Source organism: Bos indicus x Bos taurus, chromosome 25 (genome assembly GCF_003369695.1).
Source record: "Bos indicus x Bos taurus breed Angus x Brahman F1 hybrid chromosome 25, Bos_hybrid_MaternalHap_v2.0, whole genome shotgun sequence".
Taxonomy (NCBI): domain Eukaryota; kingdom Metazoa; phylum Chordata; class Mammalia; order Artiodactyla; family Bovidae; genus Bos; species Bos indicus x Bos taurus.
The window spans coordinates 16,899,783-16,921,363 of record NC_040100.1 but is presented as its reverse complement, the minus strand read 5'-3'; the positions used below and the strand labels follow the sequence as shown (position 1 = coordinate 16,921,363).

At 46.5% G+C, this 21,581-nt stretch overlaps 1 protein-coding gene across 2 annotated transcripts in view; it reads right to left on the bottom strand.

The window, feature by feature from the left end:
• The window catches only part of XPO6 (exportin 6), a 107,029-nt gene that overhangs the window by 1,520 nt on the left and 83,928 nt on the right, over positions 1 to 21,581 (bottom strand). For both annotated transcript variants that reach the window (XM_027528165.1, XM_027528164.1), the window contains exons 14-23: positions 19,752 to 19,844; positions 14,293 to 14,437; positions 12,536 to 12,682; positions 11,437 to 11,626; positions 8,608 to 8,763; positions 7,549 to 7,663; positions 7,214 to 7,385; positions 5,629 to 5,790; positions 2,304 to 2,402; positions 1,925 to 2,155 (exon numbers count right to left, since the gene is read on the bottom strand). In XM_027528165.1, coding sequence (XP_027383966.1) covers positions 1,925 to 2,155; positions 2,304 to 2,402; positions 5,629 to 5,790; positions 7,214 to 7,385; positions 7,549 to 7,663; positions 8,608 to 8,763; positions 11,437 to 11,626; positions 12,536 to 12,682; positions 14,293 to 14,437; positions 19,752 to 19,844 — 1,510 coding nt within the window. The remainder of the gene's footprint in view (positions 1 to 1,924; positions 2,156 to 2,303; positions 2,403 to 5,628; positions 5,791 to 7,213; positions 7,386 to 7,548; positions 7,664 to 8,607; positions 8,764 to 11,436; positions 11,627 to 12,535; positions 12,683 to 14,292; positions 14,438 to 19,751; positions 19,845 to 21,581) is intronic.

Sequence of the window (21,581 nt, the reverse complement as noted above, 5' to 3'; positions counted from 1 at the left end):
GGCACAGGTTCCGGAGCCAGAACCCCTAGCTCTGGATCCTGCTTCTTGAATCTACCAAGCCCAAGTTCTGTACTGCTGGCTTGTCTGAGCCTGGGCTCCTCTGTGAAGCAGGGTTGGCAATAGGACCCACCCTTCACAGAAGGCTGTGGAAGGTGTAAAGCAGCCAGTGGAGCTGAGCTCCACCAGATCCACTGAGCTAGTGGCTCAGTGGGAAAGAATCCACCTGTCAATGCAGATTTCCCTGATCCGGGAAGATCCCACATGCAGTGGAGCAACTAAGCCCATGTACCACAACTACTGACCTGGGCTCTCCAGCCAGTGAGCCACGCTTACTGAAGCCTGTGCGTCTCAGTCGGTGCTCCAGAACAAGAGGAGCCACCACGGCGAGAAGCCTGTGCACCACAGCTGGAGAGCAGCCGTCACTCTCTAAAACTAGAGAATCCCGAGCAGCAACACAGACCCAGCCCAGCCAAACATCAATAAATAATTTTTTTTTTTTTTTAAAGTCAAGCACACAGGGTGCTTGGCTCAGCGAGGTCCACAGAGGGCGCTGTTGCCTGTCTTCCCAGCAAGATGCCTGGAGGCAGGGTGAGTGGCGCTTCCAGAAACCCTGGCACAGGGCCTGAGACGCAGCCAGCTTCAACTACATGGTGGATGAATGAATGGAGGCACTGACTACTTATTTCATCCTCGTGAAAACAAACCCAGGGATGTTTTTAAAATTAATGGCTCCTGAATGCCAAGTTCAAATTTCTTGAGTGAAACACAGGAGTACTGCTGCAAAAGCACCCCAGGTGCTTGATGCATACTGAGATTTGAAAGCCACTGTCTTAAATCCAGAAGTTGACCTAACAATGACACCATTAGAAACCAATAACTGAACATTAGGGCCTCCAAGACAAGGATGACAGAAATACCCAACTAGCTGAAGTGAACTTCAAGAAGCTCAGGAGAAAACAAGATCAATCCCAGGGAGAGAAAGACTCCAAGACAAGGGAAAACAGGAGCTAAGTCTAACAAAGAATGATCCTGCCACGTATCACAGAGGAGACGAGCAAGGAGCATGTGGAGTTTCCCCCAGCAAGAGCAACACGTGACCCTGAAGAGGAAGGTGGACAGGGTCAGGTCAGCAACACCTGAGGACACAGGAGAAGGAGCAGGTGTCACTGCGTCAAGTGTGAGGAGGGGAAGACAAAAAAATTATTGGACACATAAAGGTCCTGGAAGAGCTCCTGGCAGGCGAGCAGCGAAGACTTGACAGGGGAAACAGGAAGGAGGAGGGCAGGTGAGGGCCCAGCAAGGAGGCCCCAGGGCAGAAGAGGCTGGCACCATGGGACCCAGACACACCAGGATGGCTTCCCACACTCCAGAGACCTCACCACCCCTCCCACCTGAGGGGCTGCCCGGCCCACCTGACCGCCTCCGGGGAAACAGCGTGGGGAAGAGCGTGAACGCCAGGAGGCTCCTCCCAAGCCCCAGCAGCAGGTCAGCCCCGCTGCGCCTGGCGTCTGAGAGGAGCCCAAGGCCCCACCTCTAACCCTGGGCTCCCTCCCAAGCACCAATCTTCTCGGTCTGTCACAAGTCCGGGCTGTGCCAGCTCACAACCCAGAGGAAACAAGAGCTGGGCCGTACTCAGAGGTGGGCTTGACAGGGTGCAAAGAAGCTGAGACAAACCAGGTGGATGGCTGGGGCCAGAACAGGGACTGGGGGCTGAGCAGTGGAGACAAAGAATATACTCGCCACAGAGGCCACCCCGAGGGACAGCGCATGCCCCTCAGTCCGGTCACAGCGCCAAGTCCCCCAGAAGCTGCACGAGCTACAGCGGAGCACGCCCAGGGCAGCCTGCTCCGCCTCTGGGAACGGGCGCCGGGCCTGAGCGCCCACGCCTGCCCTCCTCCCTTCAGCCGGGCCTCCCTCTCCTCACCCGATCCATCTTGAAATTGCGCCCCAGCACGTTTTTCTGGTTGGCATCCACACCGTCGCAGCTGGTGAGGAACTCCGGGAGGAAGGCCGTGAAGAAGCCATCGAAGTCCACGGAGGCCATGTTGTAGATGGCGATGCCGATGTCCTCCTGCAGGAGGTCGTGGGACCTGCACACCAGGACCTGGAGCAGCACGTTCACGAACTGGAAAAGCATGGCGCTCCGGAAGATCTTCTACAGACAGACAGACGGACGAGCGGGGTGAGCGGCAGGCCGGCAGGCTCCACAGCCACTGACCGGGCGGGGTTGGGGGGCGTCCAGGCCTGGGCCCATGACACCCCCGACGATGAAGCCTTTATCTGAGAGCTGGTGGGGCACTCACCTTGTGGTACAGCTTCTGCTTGGTGTTGAGAGTCTCCAAGTAAAAGAGGTTTTGTTTAAATAGGTGGATATCGGGCTGGAGAAAGGACTGTCCAAAAGCCTAGAAGACAGACCACCGTTTTATTAGCGACCTTTACACACCCTTAGATCCAGCCCTTCCAGGGCACCTCCCTACACCCAGAGACCTGACACTCGCTGGCGGCTCCCCGTGTCAACACAGGGTGAGGGCGCCTACTGCCTCGCTCTCCTGGCCCGTCTGGCCAGATCTTTGGAATGCTCCTGTGCAGTCTGGGCTCCCAAGAACTCCCCACTGGGCCTCACTTATTGGTTGCATCTTGACCCTTTTGTAATAAACCTCTAACCCCCTTCACAGGGTCTGTCTTTGGAGGGAGAAGCTAACACCTCAAGGCAAATACCTCAGCCATCGCAGCAGACACCAAAGGCTGCCCACCACCAGCTCATGCCAACCACTCACCCGTAAGCCATCCTCTTCATGGCATCCCGGGTCTTATAAACCACAAATCCTTGAAGCTCCTACACAACCGGCTGCCTCTGCCTTGGGGTTAAGCAATAGCTCATCTTTAAACTGCTTTGCAGGATCTGGGCTGTGGAATTCCGTTACTCATTCACCCTCCCCACTCCAAGTACAAAGAGCCCTGCTCCAACAGGAAGTGACTGAGGAGGGGGCTTTCCTGGGGGTTCAGTGGTAATGAATCCGTCTGCCAATGCAGGAGACATAGGTTCCATCCCGGATCATAGGCCACGGAGTGACTGAGCCCATCATGGGCCACAACTACTGAGCCTGTACCCTAGAGCCTGGGAACCACAACTACTGAAGCCCGCACGCCCTAGAGCCTGTGCTCCGCAGTAAGAAGCCACGGCGAGAAGCAGCCTGTGTACCGCAACTAGCGAGTAGTCCCCGCTCGCCACTAGAGAGCTAGAGAAAAGCCCTCACACAGCAGTGAAGACCCAGCACAGCCAAAGATGACAATAAACAAAAATTATTTAAAAAGTCTGACTGAGGAGGAGCAGGGTAGGCCAATGAAACGCAAACCCATCGGTGGGCAGGACACACCCCACAACAGGCCAGCTGACAGCTTCATCATTCTGTCCCTGGGCTCCTAAACTATAAGAAGGGGGTCTTATAATCCTTGCGCCGTGATGAAACCTTCACGACATCCAATGGTTTTATTTTTTAATCGTGTTTACTGAAGTGTAACAGTAAAATTCACCCCTTGATGGTCACCATCGTGCGGTTCTAAGCAGCACACAGAGGCATCTAGCCACCACGATCATCAATAACAAAGATTCCCTCGCCTCAGAAAGCCCCTCACGCCCCCGCTGTGGCCAGTCCTCGCCCCCTTGCTATCGCTGTTGTTCACTCAGTCGTGTCTGACTCTTTGCGACCGCATGGACTGCAGCATGCCAGGCTTCCCTGTCCTCCACAACCTCTCAGAGTATGCGCAAATTCATGTCTGTTGAGTCAGCGATACCATCTAACCATCATTTCCTCTGCTGCCCCCTTCTCCTCCCGCCTTCAATCTTTCCCAGCAACAAGGTCTTTTCCAACGTGTCGACTCTTCAGGTGAGGTGGCCAAAGTATTGGGAACTTCAGCTTCAGCATCAGTCCTTCCAATGAATATTCAGTACTGATTTCCTTTAGGATTGGCTGGTTTGATCTCCTTACAGTCCAAGGGACTCTCAAGAGTCTTCTCCATGACTACAATTCAAAAGCATGAATTCTTTGGCTCTCAGCCTTCTTTATGGTTTAACTCTCACATCCATACATGACTACTGGAAAAACCATGGCTTTGATTATACGGACCTTTGTCAGCAGAGTGATGTCTCTTAATGTCTCTTAATACATTGTCTAGATTTGTCACAGCTTTCCTTCCAAGGAGCAAGTGTCTTTTAATTTCATGGCTTTCCTCTCCCTCTACCCCTAGGCAACCACTGCTCACCCTGTTCCTCTAGATTTGCTTTTTCCAAAACATGTGTCATATGGTGGGATGGAATCAGCAGTGTTTCCAAAGCAGCCCTTTGGAGCTGGTTTCTTCGTACTGGGAGGCCACGGCACTGCTGCGGCAATGAGAACAGTGCCTTTTCACTGCTGAGGCGCAGGTGTCAACAGTCTGTCTAGTCACCGCCTGATGGATATTTGGATTGTTTCCAGCTTTTGGCAATTAGGAAAAAAGCTGCTATAACATCTCTGTATAGTCTGTGGGAATACATGTCTTCATTTACCTTAGGTAAAAAATTTAGAGGTGAGATCGCTAGATCATGGAGTAACTACATGTTTAACTTTGTAAGAAACTGCCAAACTGTGAAGCTGTTTCTCAAAGTGGCTGTTACCAGTCCTGAGTGGAGGACTAGCCATCTGTCTACCAAACGCATCTTGAAAGCAAGCACGGAGTTGAAGAAGGAGGTAGGAGGGGAGGGGAGAAGGCACCTGAATATTCCAAACCCAGGCCGGCCACAGGGTGTCGGAGATGGAAGAACAGCAAAATAACTGCCGAGACCAGGGGTGCAACAATTGCTCTTCCACACCAGGAGTGTGTCTCACGCGTGTGTGTGTTGGAGGGGAGCTAAAGTGAAGAACAGTAGAAACCCCTTTGGCTTCTCTGTGAGGAAAAACTAGCACTGAAAAGCCAGGAAATAAAAATAACCCTCTACTTTGACCAAGACTTAGAATAAAAAAGTTGTACAGCTGGGTGCAGAACAAGGAGCGTGCCTGAAAGCAGTCAGGGAGCAGCTGGCCACCCTCTGTGTGCTCGGCCCCCAGGGCTCACAACCATCACACCTAATCGGAAAGGGAGACTGACTCCCAGGGCAGGGCTTCTCCCAAGTCACACAAGCCAGAATCATCTTTGAAAAACGCAGGATCAACTACCACAGTGCTGCGGGTGAGGAGGCCCAGGTGTACCCGACGCAGGGGGGCTGCCTACACATGGGCCAACTCCGCCGCAAGGCAGAGGGAGCTCATGTGGACCCAGCACTCCCGGGGCCAGGAACACAATGTATGCTCTCGTGTAACCCACAACAAAGCCGTGAATCAGGCACTGTTACCCCTACTTCATGGAGAGACCAAGGCTCCAGGAAGTTAACTAACATCACAGGTATAGAGCAAGAGTTGAGCTTCAGATCCAAGACCACGAGGCTTCAAAACACCACTCTGTGGCACCCGCTGCAGCAGCCACGTTAGAGGAAGTGGGACCGTGAGCCGGAGAAGCAAAGCGAGGGACAGTCGGCCAACAGACGCACTGGCGTCCGGAATGGGGCCTGCCTGTCCGTGGATTCCACGCAGCCTCACCAGCTCTCCAGGTTACCTGCATGATGGCACTGAACTGCGGTTGGTTCTCCATCTGCTCCTCAGCCATGCCCCTCTGCACACTGGCCAGGATGGTGGACTTGAAGAAGTACCTCCAGTTGTGATGGAGCGTCCGGAAAAGGAGCTCAAACAGCTCTGCCTTCACATCAGGGGAGGGGCGCTGTGGAGGCACATACAGACCCTCGCACCTTTCCTTCCCGAAGCTCAGGAGCCACCCACAGCCTGGTCCCAGCGCAGGGAAGAGGTCTGAGAAATGCCTGCTGACAGTCAGCAGCATGCCCCCTTCCACGTGGCTCTCATCCTGTCCAGCCCACTGTGGGCCAGCAGTTCAAACAAGGAGTTCGCTCTCATCCCATTTAGCCCCCCACAGGCCTGCAGTTCAAACGAGCAGCACTTAGGCCAAGACAGGGCCAGAGCTGAGACACACAATGCCTGGGTCAGTGCCAAGGGGCCCTTTTTCTGATGGAAGCACTCACAGGTTTTCAAGCTAGGAAAAAAGGTTCCTAAGTGGAAAAACAATTAGGACTATGGATTTCCTGTTTAGAAAGCAGTTGATCTGATCTGTCATGTTCCTTTGCCAGAATTTTTTTTAAAAAGTGTCCGGGCTCACCTACTGGTCTTATGCAACCTCTGAGGATAGAGACAGATGAGAAGGCTTAACAGAGGTTCTGCCCTCTATAGAAAAGGAGTTTAAAAAGCACTTAGAAACCACCGAAAGCAGCATGAGAGGGCCTCCAGGTGGAGGTGGCACCTCACGGTGGAGGCAGCTTCTGGTGCTACCTGCTCTCTGAGTCTGTCTCCTCTTTCACCAGCAGGAGGAGGAGGAGAGGGAGGCAGGCTCAGCAATAATTTTCTAATTTATCCAAAAATCTCCAAGTCGTGGAAGATCATGACAGGTCACATTATTCCATGTGTCTTGGCAGAAGTCAACATTATAAGGCCCAGATCTATTTAATCCAGCCTTGACTGAAATCAAGACCAGGGGGCACCAGCTTCCATGACAGAACACTCAGAGGGCCAAGATGTGTTTAAGGACACAAAGCAACTGGAGTGACTTATGCCTGAGCTTGGGCAGTTAGAAAGGACAGCCCTTGTTTACGAAACTATCATAGAAAACTTTAGTAAAAATATACTGATTCTGAATTCGGTCATGCTGATGGCTGTTTTCTAAGAAGGACAAGGAGCTTTCTAATGATGAAAACCTTGAATGGCTCTAGGAACTTGTTTTGTATGCTTGAGATTAGGAAAGTTCTTAATAGGAAAGTATTACAAAATTTTGTCATTATAATGTTTGTTACATCTGCTGGAGAAAACCACATATTCACCTCAAGTTATAGACCGTTTCCCATGGGAGGCTGATCTTACCAACCAAGCCACCTTGTGACAATGAACCTGCTATGCTTAGACTAGATTGGTTCTAATTAAATCAACCAGTGTACCAAGCTAGTAGCATTCTCAGAAATATTATCTTATGAGAAAAATAAAATACCTAATAAATTCGCTTTAAAACACAACACTTTTCCTCAATATCTCATTCCTTCCCCAGTCACAGGCAGCACGGGAGACCACCCAGCCCCTCGTACCTCGGCAATGATGGGATACACCTGCTCCATGCACAGGGCGATGATGCTAGGGAGAAAGGGCTTGAACACCTGGCCGGGTTCCTGGACCACCACCTGCAGGATCTTCAGGAACTTCTCGACCACCCGGCAGCCAGTACTGCCTTCGTGGAGGATGCTCTCAGCCAACTGTTCTCTGAAGACAAGAGAAAGCACACCATAGCCAAGGAAATGGTTCTCTGGGAGCAGCACGTGGCAACAGAAGAAAGGGAGCAAAAAGGCCCATGCTTAGTGGCCAGGTCACACCACTTCTCATGTGGAGCCTAAAAACCACAGATAGCGAGCAGGTCAGCAGTTACCTGGTAAACATATTGAGGAAAGTCTGTATGATCTGCTCAGTGAAAGGCACACCCATCTGGACTCTAAGGCCTCGAAACAGAGTAAGGAAGAAGCTCAGCATCTCATCAGTCACATCTAAATAAAGGGACAAAGCGAGTGATCAGAGGCACATCAAGAGCGGCCCCTGGCTAGACGCACTTCCTCCCACAATCTGCACTATCCTCTCTTGCTCTAAGGCTTCCTGCTGGAAAAAATTTAGCCAGGACCATCAGAGCCAATGATAGAAAGTGGAAAATGATTGAGGACATGCTGAGAAAACAGCCCTAATGTAGACAACTCCACCCAACGGCTCATGGTAGGAAATCAAGGGCATCTTGAAGCCACCCTCACTGCCCAGCATCCAGCGCTGTGCAGAGCGCTCACTGTGGCTGGGTCATCTCGTGCTCGCGGATGCTCTACTGAACTGTGTCAGCACCTGAAGGCTTCAGCCACTTTTCTCTGCAGTTGGGTCCAGGGTCAAGTGGCTGAAAGTGGATAATGGTGTACTTCTGACTGCATGCCCCTGGGCCATTAAAGGGACGAACTGCCAAAAATATTGGTTACATTTAGTGTGGCTGCACTTCCAGATCTCAAAAATCTGTACAGTATGTTCTGGCTTCAACCACATACACTCGGGAGCAATTAGTGAGGATCTGCTGACTGAGAAGCCCTGACATTTCTCTCACAGACTGACAGGACCACGGTCACTGCTCAGGAGAGCCAGGCCAGCACACCCAGAGACCCAGAGAGAGCTGCTCTGAGCGATGGTGACAGAGTGCAGGGAGGGTTAGCATCTCAGCAAAACCCACCTTGCCATGTAATAAGTAAGTGGAACTCCCAGAAAAAGTTCTATGTCGGCCCTGGAATAACGCCCCATCCACTGATGTGTTCCCAAGTGACTCAGCACCTCATGACATCACCGCCCTCAGCCCTCGCCTCTAGTCTGCGCAGCCGACCGACTCAGCCTACCCTACAGAGCTAGGCAGGACTCTGGGCCCTGTCAGTACCACCCAGCAGCGGGGCCTGCAGCCAGCTCCTACCTGACTGATGGATGAAAGCTGGAAAGAGGGCCAGGGAGACCTGAACGGATTCCTGCAACGACTGATAGCAGATCTGTCGGGACTTGGTGGATTCCCCAGAGATATTCTCCACAATGTCTTCTAAGACACTAAGTGTCTGGTGGATGATCACTTTGGCTGCAAACCAAGAGTGAGCAGCAGGTTATGACTTGTCTGAGGAGAAAAGCAGAGTAAGAGGGAACACCGAGAAGGGGAGGAAATCTGCAAAGGTCTTTCTCTGAAGGACAGTCACACAGAAGCCTCTCCTGACTGCGTTCTCAATCTCTGTCTGGATCTCTCCACATCTTCTTTCTCTTTTGTTCCCTTTTGACTGTCAGGACTCTAACTGCCTGCCAGCCGGCCTGTTCAGTGTTTTGCCTCTATTCTGCCTCTTATCACATGAAACATGTCCACAGAGAAGATGAAATGTCCCTCGGGTTTGGTGTCTTGGACTTGAGACTTTAAGATGGTGAACAGACTAGTGAGGATGTGAGGGTCGTAAGGGCACAGGTGGGAATGGACACACACAGATCGAACCCTCCCCTTCACCTCCCAGTATGACTCCAGCCTGATACCCACACAAGCACCTGCTGAGCACACCTACTGCCGCCGTGTTAATCAACTGCCTGCTCAAACCTTGGTCTCTTGGGGCTGAAAATGTATATAATTACTGTTATCGTCAAGGCTGTATATTGTCACCCTGCTTATTTAACTTATATGCAGAGTACATCATGAGGAACGCTGGACTGGAAGAAGCACAAGCTGGAATCAAGACTGCCGGGAGAAATATCAATAACCTCAGATATGCAGATGACACCACCCTTATGGCAGAAAGTGAAGAGGAACTAAAAAGCCTCTTGATGAAAGTGAAAGAGGAGAGTGAAAAAGTTGGCTTAAAGCTCAACATTCAGAAAACGAAGATCATGGCATCCAGTCCCATCACTTCATGGCAAACAGATGGGTAAATACATGGGGAAACAGTGGAAACAGTGTCAGACTTTATTTCGGGGGGCTCCAAAATCACTGCAGATGGTGACTGCAGCCATGAAATCAAAAGACGTTTGCTCCTTGGCAGGAAAGCTATGACCAACCTAGAAAGCATATTAAAAAGCAGAGACATTTCTTTGCCGACAAAGGTCCATCTAGTCAAGGCTATGGTTTTTCCAGTGGTCATGTGTGCACATGAGATTTGGACTATAAAGAAAGCTGAGCACCAAAGAATTGATGCTTTTTGAACTGTGGTGCTGGAGAAGACTCTTGAGAGTCCCTTGGACTGCAAGGAGATCCAACCAGTCCATCCTAAGGGAGATCAGTCCTGAGTGTTCATTGGAAGGACTGATGTTGAAGCTGAAACTCCAATACTTTGGCCACCTGATGCGAAGAGCTGACTCATTTGAAAAGACCCTGATGCTGGGAAAGATTGAGGGCAGGAGAAGGGGACAACAGAGGATGAGATGGTTGGATGGCATCACCAACTCAACAGACGTGAGTTTGGGTAAACTCCGGGAGTTGGAGATGGACAGGGAGGCCTGGCATGCTGCAGTCCATGGGGTCACAGAGTCGGACACGACTGAGCATGACTGGACTGAACTGACAACAAGAGTCAAGACAAGCCTGCAGGGGGAGCTATTATGCCCCTCCATGCTTGTCAATTACTCCCAACAGGTAGGTGTCACCCACTTCATCCAGCAGGAAGAAGAAAACTACTCTTCTTCCTGAAGACAATCCAGCTAATCAGAGACTGTTAACAGCCCAACCAATGAGAAGCCTTCATATTTTGGACTCCCAGCTTCTTTCAGTGGACTCTGGTTATTACAGACCCTCTCAACCCCTCCCTTTGCCCTAAAAAAGCAAGTGCCCCTTCCTAGCTCTTTGAATCTGCCTATGGTCTGCCATGGTCCTCATAACCTGAGAACTGCAATTCCTCTGGCTATTCCTGAATAAACCTGCTTTTGCTGGTAAAAGAATTGACTATCACTAAAGCTGACAATGACAAAATAGTTAAAAGGTTACTTTCCAAAATACTAAAAACGATGAGATTTAAGAATTCCCTTTTCCATCTGTATATCATTCTAGTGTTTTTGTATAATGAGCTTGTGTTAATATTCTTAATTGTAAAAGTAATGTACTTTAAAAAGAACGTTGAGTATGTATTACTGTCACAAAGCATTTTTGTTGACATCATCCAATAATGTTCTATTACTTTCTCACTGTGAAAAGAGACAATTTTCAAACTATTTCTGTAATATTTGTTATTTCAGGAAGATTGTTCAGAGAAATCTGATGCCTTCTACTTGAACAACTGAATTCTCTTTTTCTCCCTTCTTTAATATAAACAACTAAACTTGAAAATACCAAGCTCCATCACTTTTGAAGATACCAAGCTCTTTCAAAGCCTCTAAAACATTTATATTTTGAGAAAGGTTAAAAACAGTCAAAAGATAAGTTTCCTGTTTCCCAGTGTGGAGAAGTCAACTGCTTTGACTGTTTACACAAGTACCCAAGATGGATCAATAATCACTGAAGGGTTTTTACCCACAGAAGTCACCATCAAAGAGGGTCTTCAAATGGATGTATTTCTTATTGTTGACATGCACCCTGCATTCAGGGAGTAGGTCCACGTGACATGTTCACTGAATTCCACAGATAAGCACGGTTCTACCTGAGTCAACTCTGTGGCTGAGCAGCTGGGTGACGGTGGGCAGATAAATTTACCCATGAGCCCCAGATGCAAAGCCCATCTGCTACAAAGGAAGAATGATGCCAGCTCTACCTATCTCCCCAGGCTGCCCCTGCCTTGCGGCCACTTACTGTCATCCAGGGGCATTTTCCTCTGTGGGGTGACAGCATTGGGCTTCAGATTGCGATAATCCCGGGACAGCGCAGAGATGAGGCTGGCATGGTTCATGGAGCGCACGGGCCACTGCTGCTCATTCTCTGGGAGGTTTGGCCACGGAAGCAGCAGGATGTTCGAGAGGGCTCGGCACACCAACACCTGAGCCTGGAAGAGACCCGAGGGTATCCATCCAGCAGAAGTTCAAGACCAACGTGGACAGCAGAGCAGCTGCACCTGACGTGACCTTTGACACTGACCACACACGCTGAGCTCAGGCCTTGGGATCCTTTCTTAAAACCTGGGCCTGGAATTTGGGTCCAACTTGAACAATCCAGGAAGGAGAGAAAAAATGAAGAAACACCACCACATCTGGGCCCAGCACATCTGAAGGCCACCTCAATCATCACTCTTACTGCTGCACTTCCCCTCTGATTCGTTGCTTGAAGCGTTAAGAGGGGGAGAAATCACCGATGCTGAATCTAACCTGTCCCTCGGCTGCCCACTCCGGATACCCTCCACCGAGAAGCTACTCAGAACACTGCTGTCGAGTCTTTTACGCTCAATGTGCCCTTGGGGACAAGTCAGAAGCAACACATTCACAGTCCAGGTACTTTTAAGTAACTGCTTTGACTCCCCTATGACCCCGCCCCCATTTCACTGCTTTAAACTTCCAGCCTGAGCCTCCCAGAGGACTGTAGAATACACTTGTCTGGAGTGTCTCAACCCTAAGAAAACAAACATTTAACAATAAAAGCAGACTGTTTTAAACCACAAAGAATACAAAGAGGACTCTCCCAGCTCCAGCCAAACTGCCAGCTCTCAAAGCACCATAATCACCAGGCCTGTCGGGGGGAACCTTTTATGTCTAAATCAGCACGCGGACTGTGTTGAGAAGGAAGGTCTTAACAAGAGAGCACTGAGGCTGCATCAGTGTCATACATTTAAGAAATCCACGTACACTGGCAGGGCCTGTAAGCTCTAAGTACAAGATGAAAGGTTAGATTCTTCTTCCTCAGCCTCTCTGAGCCTGAGCCACAGGGCTCTGGGGACCCCAGGGGAGCCCTGAGGCCTCACCTTATCGACAAGTCGCTGGGCAGAGGCGTCAGTGATCCTGTTGAATACTTTCTGCACTGCAGGGATGCTGATCAGGAAGACAGGTCGCACAGTGGTGGCCAGTGAGACCAGTAAGTGGCACGCAGATAGCAGCAACTTGTCTTGGACCTGGGGAGGGAAGAAGACATGTCAGCTCACAACATCTTCTATGAGACTGGTATTAGAACTTGAAGAGGCAGCCATGAGCTGAATACGGGGCTTGATGCCAAATTACATCAACTAGACTCTGTCTCAAAGAAGTTTTCCTATAATGACGCCCAGTAACAAGGTTTCCTCTTCCCTGCCACATCCATAGCTGCTGCCCTCAAGCCAAGACCATCGTCTCTAATTTTCTAGTTCTCAGCCACTAGTATCTTTGAACTCAGTCACTTCTCAGCTCGTGAATCTACAGTGGCTCCCCGTCAGCATTTAAACCACATGGCAAACTCCTTGGCATATCATTCACACAACTGGGGATTGTTCATCTGACTCTTCTTACTCTAGTCAAGCAGAGCTCTCTCTTAATCCCCCATTCTGCAGTTCATCAATCACACGAGGCTTGCCTACTTCCTTCACTTCAACAGGCTAATCAAACCCTTGGTTTAAGTACCATTCCATCCCTTTCAAGTAATCTAGCAAAAGCGAAAATGCCTTGAAAATAGGACCAGATGCTAGTAAGACTGCAATCCAGCAGCACACCAAAGAGCCAGTGGTATGCAGAATAATTTAGAAAAATTACATAATTTGCTAAAACCACAAAATATCCCTAACCTTTGAACCCTATAATCCCACTTATTCTAAGCAAATTACCTAAAAGGATAAAGCTACAGTCATGAGTACACACATTTCAAAACTATCTGTAATGAACTGTTAACAAATGGACACAATTTAAAAGATCAGCGATGGATAGGTGAATTCTGAAACAACCCCCTCACAGGATTATCGTAACTCATTTACAAAGTACAATTATGAACACCACAAAAATTTACAGAAAACAACACATTGTTCTGTTAACAGTGGTACAGAATGCCATGTATGAGTAAAACTACCAGAAAAAGAAGAAAAAAGGAAAAGAAGTATCTGTCTGCTTTAGTAATATAACTTGGTGGTTTCCTTAGGACAGCTTAGAATCTATCAAATTTTACATGGATAGAACCTTAGACCCAGCAATTACACTTCTAGGAACCTATCCTCCAAGGATGTACATACAAGGATCTAATTTCCATCAAAAGAAGAGTTATCACACACCCCGACTACAGAACAGCACTGGTCAGTTTCACACACTGCACTTGTTTGACACATGTAAAGGTCTCCAAGGCACACTGTTACACAAAAGAAGGTATTAATGTATCTCCAGCTGTCTACCAACGTTTACTTATGTATATGAGAACCGGGAAAAGTCTGAAGGCTATACAACCAACGGTTGACAGTGCTTACCCTGGAAAGGAAGATGTTTTGGAGGAAGGAATTAAAGAGTACCATAATTTTCTAGCCTATACATTTGAATAGTATTTTACTTTTAGACAATGAGCATGTATTCATGGGAGACTTAGAGAACTGAACAAATAGGTATATTTGAATTTATATGGACAAGAACTGAAAAGGAACATAAAATGGCGCATGCTTCTATCACGGCGGCAAGAACTGGGTCTCATATTATGTGGCGTTATAAATGGGTATATGAAGAGGAGGACAGATGGGGAGTTAGAGAAGAGATGCAGCCTTTGCTGTTTCAAGACCTTGGTGGTGATGAGAGGTGTGATTGCATCCATGGTGGTGGAGATGAGCGAAACGAACTGCTGGGTATTCTGCCGATGCGCCTCGCTGCAGTACTGTGCTAGCCAGTGAGAGTACGCCTGCAGGGCAGCCAGGGACTGAGCGTGCCTGCCAACAGAGAGAAGACGCAAAGTTAAAGGTTAAGGTCAGAATACATTAGCACTAAACCTACTTTCATAGGAGGAAAGAATTCCACCCATTGCATTTACCAATCTACAACACGTGTGACAGGCTAGAAACCTTCTCTTGCACCCTAAGGACCTAAAGTTAAAACCCGTCATCTAAATATTGCCACCACCGCCTGGAACCCAGAAGGCAGTTAGCAAACGTCTATCAGATCTCATTCAATCTTCCTGTGACACACATGGGGTCAGGTGAGAGAATGGTAAATAATAAAACCAGAATCCAAGAATTCAAGTAATAATGTGTTAGACTGGGAAACAGTAAAAATTTTATATCCCTAACTACAGACCAGGACGTAGAAAACTACCAGGAATTAGAGCTTTACATATAAGCTTTGATAAGAGACTCTCAGCTTTAAGCTTCCATCACACCATACATGGTATCTGGCTGAGGCTTGAGGGAGCAAAGACTATAATTTCTGCCGATGTTAAGGAGCAAAGACTATAGTTTCTGCCAATGTTGTACTGCACCATACACACGACAAAATATACATCATCAGTTCAGTTCAGTCGCTCAGTCTCATCCAACTCTTTGCGACCCCATGGACTACAGCACGCCAGGCCTCCCTGTCCATCACCAACTCCCAGAGTTTACTCAAACTCATGTCCATCAAGTCGGTGATGCCATCCAGCCATCTCATCCTCTGTCGTCCCCTTCTCCTCCTGCCCTCAATCCCTCCCAGCATCAGGGTCTTTTCAAATGAGTCAGCTCTTCGCATCAGGTGGCCAAAGTATTGGAGTTTCAGCTTCAACATCAGTCCTTCCAATGAACACTCAGGACTGATCTCCCTTTGGATGGACTGACTGGATCTCCTTGCAGTCCTAGGGATTCTCAAGAGTCTTCTCCAACACCACAGTTCAAAAGCATCAATTCTTCTGTGCTCAGCTTTCTTTATAGTCCAACTCTCATGTGCATACATGCTGCTAAGTCTCTTCAGTCGTGTCCGACTCTGTGAGACCCCATAGACTGCAGCCCACCAGGCTCCCCTGTCCCTGGGATTCTCCAGGCAAGAACACTGGAGTGGGTTTCCATTTCCTTCTCCAATGCATGAAAATGATAGTGAAGTCGCTCAGTCATGTCCGACTCCCAGCGACCCCATGGACTGCAGCCTACCAGGCTCCTCTGTCTGTGGGATTTTCCAGGCAAGAGTACTGGAGTGGGGTGCCATTGCCTTCTCCAGTGCATATATGACTACTGGAAAAACTATAGCCTTGACCAGAAGGACCTTTGTTGGCAAAGAAATGTCTCTGCTTTTTAATATGCTGTCTAGGTTGGTCGTAACTTTCCTGCCAAGGAGCAAGCGTCTTAATTTCATGACTGCAGTCACCATCTGCAGTGATTTTGGAGCCCAAAAGAATAAAGTCTGACACTGTTTCCCCATCTATTTGCCATGAAGTGATGGGACCGGATGCCATGATCTTCGTTTTCTGAATGTTGAGCTTTAAGCCAACTTTTTCACTCTCCTCTTTCACTTTGATCAAGAGGCTCTTTAGTTCTTCTTCACTTTCTGCCATAAGGGTGGTGTCATCTGCATATCTGAGGTTATTGATATTTCTCCCAGCAATCTTGATTCCAGCTTGTGCTTCTTCCAGCCCAACATTTCGCATGATGTACTCTGCATATAAGTTCAATAAGCAGGGTGACAATATACAGCCTTGATATACTCCTTTTCCTATTTGGAACCAGTCTGTTGTTCCATGTCCACTTCTAACTGTTGCTTCCTGACCTGCATACAGATTTCTCAAGAGGCAGATCAGGTGGTCTGGTATTCCCATCTCTTTCAGAATTTTTCACAGTTTATCGTCATCCATACAGTCAAAGGCATTGGCATAGTCAATAAAGCAGAAATAGATGTTTTTCTGGAACTCTCTTGCTTTTTCCATGATCCAACAGATGTTGGCAATTTGATCTCTGGTTCCTCTGCCTTTTCTAAAACCAGCTTGAACATCTGGAAGTTCATGGTTCATGTACTGTTGAAGCCTGGCTTGGAGAATGTTGAGCATTACTTTGCTAGCGTGTGAGATGAGTGCAATGGTGCGGTAGTTTGAGCATGCTTTGGCATTGCCTTTATTTGGGATTGGAATGAAAACTGACCTTTTCCAGTCCTGTGACCACTGCTGAGTTTTCCAAATTTGCTGGCATATTGAGTGCAGCACTTTCACAGCATCATCTTTTAGGATTTGCAATAGCTCAACTGGAATGCCATCACCTCCACTAGCTTTGTTAGTAGTGATGTTTCCTAAGGCCCACTTGACTTCACATTCCAGGATGTATGGCTCTAGGTGAGTGATCACACCATCGTGATTATCTGGGTCGTGAAGATCTTTTCTGTACAGTTCTTCTGTGTATTCTTTTACATCATAAAAACTCACAATTCACCAAAGAGAATAAATCTTTGAAAAAGTGAGGCAGTTGTCCCAGAGCTTACAAAACACCGGACCTTCTAATAAACATAAATGGGTAATTGCTCCCTTTTCTGAAAAAATTAGTAAGTAATTTTTTGGGTGGGGTGATACTTTGAGACTCCATAAATAAGTAGCACCCTCCACAACAAATACCCATTGAGAAGCCATGCCTAAATCATTCTTAAAACTTGGTGGTTGCAAAAGAGGGATTTTTCTAATTATTTTTCTTTTCATTAGCTATATTCTTCTGTAAAAAGAACTTTCTTTCCCCGATCTTCTTTTCTAATCATATGGATGCTGTATATTCAATATATTGTAATTCCTTATCATTCTTATTCTTTCTTGATGATCACATCGTCAAGTTGACCAGGAAGCACCCTTTCTAGCTGGCCCCCGTGTCCTTTTCATACATTCCCAACCTTCCCAATTGGCTCAAACAGATTCTCCAGTGTCAGCCTGCCCCAGACTTGTAGCATTTCTCCAAGGAGCCCTGATTCCTTTTGGTGGAGAATGTATCTCAGAAACCAAGAGCCTGAATACTAAAGGGAGCACTGCTTCTGCGGTGTCACTGCTTCTAGGACCTTTCAGTGGAAAAGCAAGGATACAGCAGACACTATTTAAAAATCAAACTTAGTATCAATAATTCCAGGGCAAACCAACCTCTAAGGTTTCTAGACATGATGCAAGAAGGACACACCATCACACATATAACATTCTTGCTAAAATGTTTAACCTTGATCTAATACAGACAAAAACTAGACAAATCAAGATTTTAAGTTTTTCTTAAAAAAAAAAAAAAAAAAAAATTTAGATGTGAATCTCCAAAAAGTAAGTCTCTCTCCCCACCCTACCCCTCCCAAACACACAATTTGGGGAACTAACTTGTCTAGACTATAAGAGAAACACATAATGAGATTCATTAGTTAGAACCTAGATCTAAAATATATACATCTATAGATATATACGTATAAAGGACATTCCTGGGACAATTAGGTAAACTAGAATATACAGACATATAGATATGCTTAAAAACAGGAGATGACATTACTCCATCTATGAAAGTTTTTGAGTGTTAATAATGTATTATGGTTATACAGAAGAATGTTCCTAGGAGATAAACGCTGAAGGATATAAAGATAAAATGATGTGTTGTCTGCAATTTATTTTCAAATAGTTCACACAAAAAACATGTATGTGTGTGCACATGTGTAGGGCTTCCCTGATGGCTCAGCAGTAAATAAGCCATCTGCAGTGCAGGAGACACACATCAGATCCCTGGGTTGGGAAGATCCCTTGGGGGAGGAAATGACAACCCACTCCAGTATTCTTGCCTGAAAAAATCGCATGGACAGATGAGCCTGGCGGGCTACAGCCCATGGAGTCACAAAAGAGACAGACACAACTGAGCCGCTGAGAATGCACATGCGTATGTGCATACAGAGAGAGCAAAAACAGAAAACACACACACACACAACAAACGTGGCAAAATACTTATCAATGCTGAATCCAGCTTAAGAGTATAGTATATGGGTGTTCATTCTATTACCCTCTTTTCTATAAATGTGAGCTTTTCCAAAGTAAAAAGTTAGGTAAGAACAGGTACTAAATACCTTTCAGTAAGAAACTGTAAGTTTTGGGATTTTGGTATTCAAATTGACAAAACAGTTATTTTGTCACTTATTTATCTTTAGAATCCACTGATCGAAAAGTGTGGAGAAAGGCATCGAAGTCTGTCCTGTGAAGGGGTGTCTAAGAATTTCTGCCAATCTTTTACATTTATACAGTTCCTTACGCCTCAAGGAAAGAATGCTAAAACTCCCCAAAATTGTGTGCAAGGCGTGTTTATGAACAAATTGGCCTCTTTCTTGGAAGAAGCTTTCTCTAATTTCTCAAAAAGGAGAGCAATATTAAAAAAAAAAAAAAAATTTTTTTTAAACCACCATAGTAAATGAGACTCTTTTTGTATGTATCTAATTTGAAGCTCCAGAATGCTCTAGAACAGGGATCAGAGACTTTTTCTGCAAAAGAGTCAGAATATAAATGTTTGTTTTTGTAGGCCATCCACTCTCACTCAGAACTGTTCAACTACTCTGCCACTACAGTGCAAAAGCAACCATAGGTAATACGTAAATGAATGGGCAGGGCTGTGTTCCAATAAAACTATTTTAAAAAGCTAGCACGGGGCTGAATCTGGCAGCATGCCTCTCCAGCCGAGAGCAAGCCTTCCAGGCAGTGAGCTCTGGGAGAGGGCCCCATCTCCAGTCCCCATTCCTTTACCCCATCTCTACGTCACTTTCCTAATGGCCTCCCACTGTCTATAATGTTTCTCAGTGTGGTCCCTGGGTGCCCAGCTTCAAAGTCACTTAGGGTTCTTGTTTAATACGCAAATACCCAAGCCTTGTACCATCCTGCTATAGTCAGAATCTCCAGGGGCAGTTTCAGTCACTGGTCTCCAGGACACAACTCATGGCACTCACAGTGAAATAGTCCTAAATGCCTATCCAGCTTCACCTCCCACCACACCAGCTGCTCCCCACACCCCTACCTGTGTGACTCTGCACCACTTCTGTGTCTTGGCATGCGCTATTCTTTCCTCCTGAAATGCCTACTCCTTATACTTACCCTCTGCTCCCAGCTCTCATCTGCCTGATGAATTCCACTCACTCCAGCCACCCCAGTCCCCAGATATAACAAGCCTTCTCTCTTTTGAGGTTTGGAGACGGGAGTTTTTCATCTTTTCACGACAGCCACTACAGTCTCTTTTTATCTATAAAGCCATTTGGGAGCAGAGAACAAGTCTTTCTGAGAATACACAAACATCTAACTATACTTACACATCAATGAGATCAGGCTTCAATACTGATGGCACAGCAGTCTCAATGTTGTACAATTTTATCTGAGATCCATACAAAGTGACTTTGACCAATCTGTTGGCAAAGAAGAATTGTACAAATGAGGCCACACTCAGTTTGTGAACTAAAGCAGACAAAATGGACGAGGTATCAACAAAGGTCTTGAGGACACACTTTTTTCCAATCAAAAAGAATCAAGACCAGGTTTTCAATTTTATCCCAAAGATGTAATGTGAGATATGCATAAAGATTTATATACTAAGACACAGTCTAAAGCACTACCTACAGTTTCAAACTTTTTGAAAATATAAATATCCAACAGAGAACATAATATAATATATCCAATATGATCAGAATGGAAATTGATATTGTATATGTAGTTTATCACAATTTTAAAAAATGGAAAAACAAATGTTTCAGGTATATAGACATATGATAAAGAAAATACAGCAAAATTTAACTGTAGAATCTAGGTGATGGGTATTACCTACACAATTTTTTAACTTTCTGAAGATATGAAATGTTCATGATAAAACACTGTGATGGGGTTGGGAAAGGGGGGACATGAAAGTTTCTAACATAGATTAAGCTATTTTTAACTTTCAGCACAATTCTTTAAGAAGCAAGTTATTGAGCCCACTGGTTGCCCAAGGGCTCACTACATATAAATGAACATTAAATACGACCAGCTCTGCTGGGAAATGGGAGACTGCTCTTCCATTAGAGACACTCCTTTCTGAGTAAACATTTAAAAAAAAAAAAAAAAGAGCCCTAGAGACTTGGCTAAGTTCTCTGCGTGCCTGCTCTGTAAGGAACCCTGGACTCAGGTCTGAGGGGCACTCCAGGGAAGATGGCGTGTGTTTTGCTCCCTCAATCCAACAGCACAGAGGGTCTCAAACTTCACTGAGCAAAGAAGTCAACTGGGGAACTAGTTATAATACAACTTGCTGGTGCTGCCCCACAGACGCACACTGCAGCTCTGAGGGGGTCTGGAAATGTGCACCTCTGAAGAGCATCCGTGGGACTCTGATGCATGGGGTCCATATTCTGAAAAATATTCCTCTCTGATAGGGGCAGAAAGCAGGATTTTATTATAAAAAACCATGAGCTTGAGTCACAAGTTATTCAGGGTTGGGCAGCAGTCAGAAAGAGGTATTTCCAGTAAGCCAAGAACTAAGTAAAAGAGTAAAAGAGTCAAGGGTCCTCAATCTGAAGTTCTAGAAAGTAGGGTATGGTGATGGTGATAAGTAGGCATCAAAAAAGTCACCATCAGTAAGTAATACACCAACGAGTGCCCAGTGTTTAATTCTTTAAATTGTTTTACATTCATACAATATGTGTACAGTTTACTGATGTTAAATATATTCATAACATGCAACTACCCCCATCATCTACCTCCATGACTCTTTCCATCTTAGAAAACTGAAACTCTGTATCCGTTAAATAGTAACTCTCCACAACCCCTCCACCCCTGGCAACCACTGACTTTCTGTCTCTACCATTCTGACAACTCTAAGTACCTCATAGAAGTGAAATCATACAGCTTGTGACTTGATACTCTTCACTTACATTCAAAAGCATTCTTTAGTGTTGCTCTACACTAAAAATGAACTTCTAAATGTGTCTTTTAATATTTCTATGTTTAGCAGTCTTGATACTAATATTATGTAACTGACAAGTAAGAACGCTACTGATGGCAGTGGCTATTAAGATCATGTAGCCATAACGAGGAGGCTTCTCTCACACTTTATTCTAAATGAAGACAAAAAAGCCAAGTGCGTTTCACTACTGAGCCTGCAAACTTAAGCAATG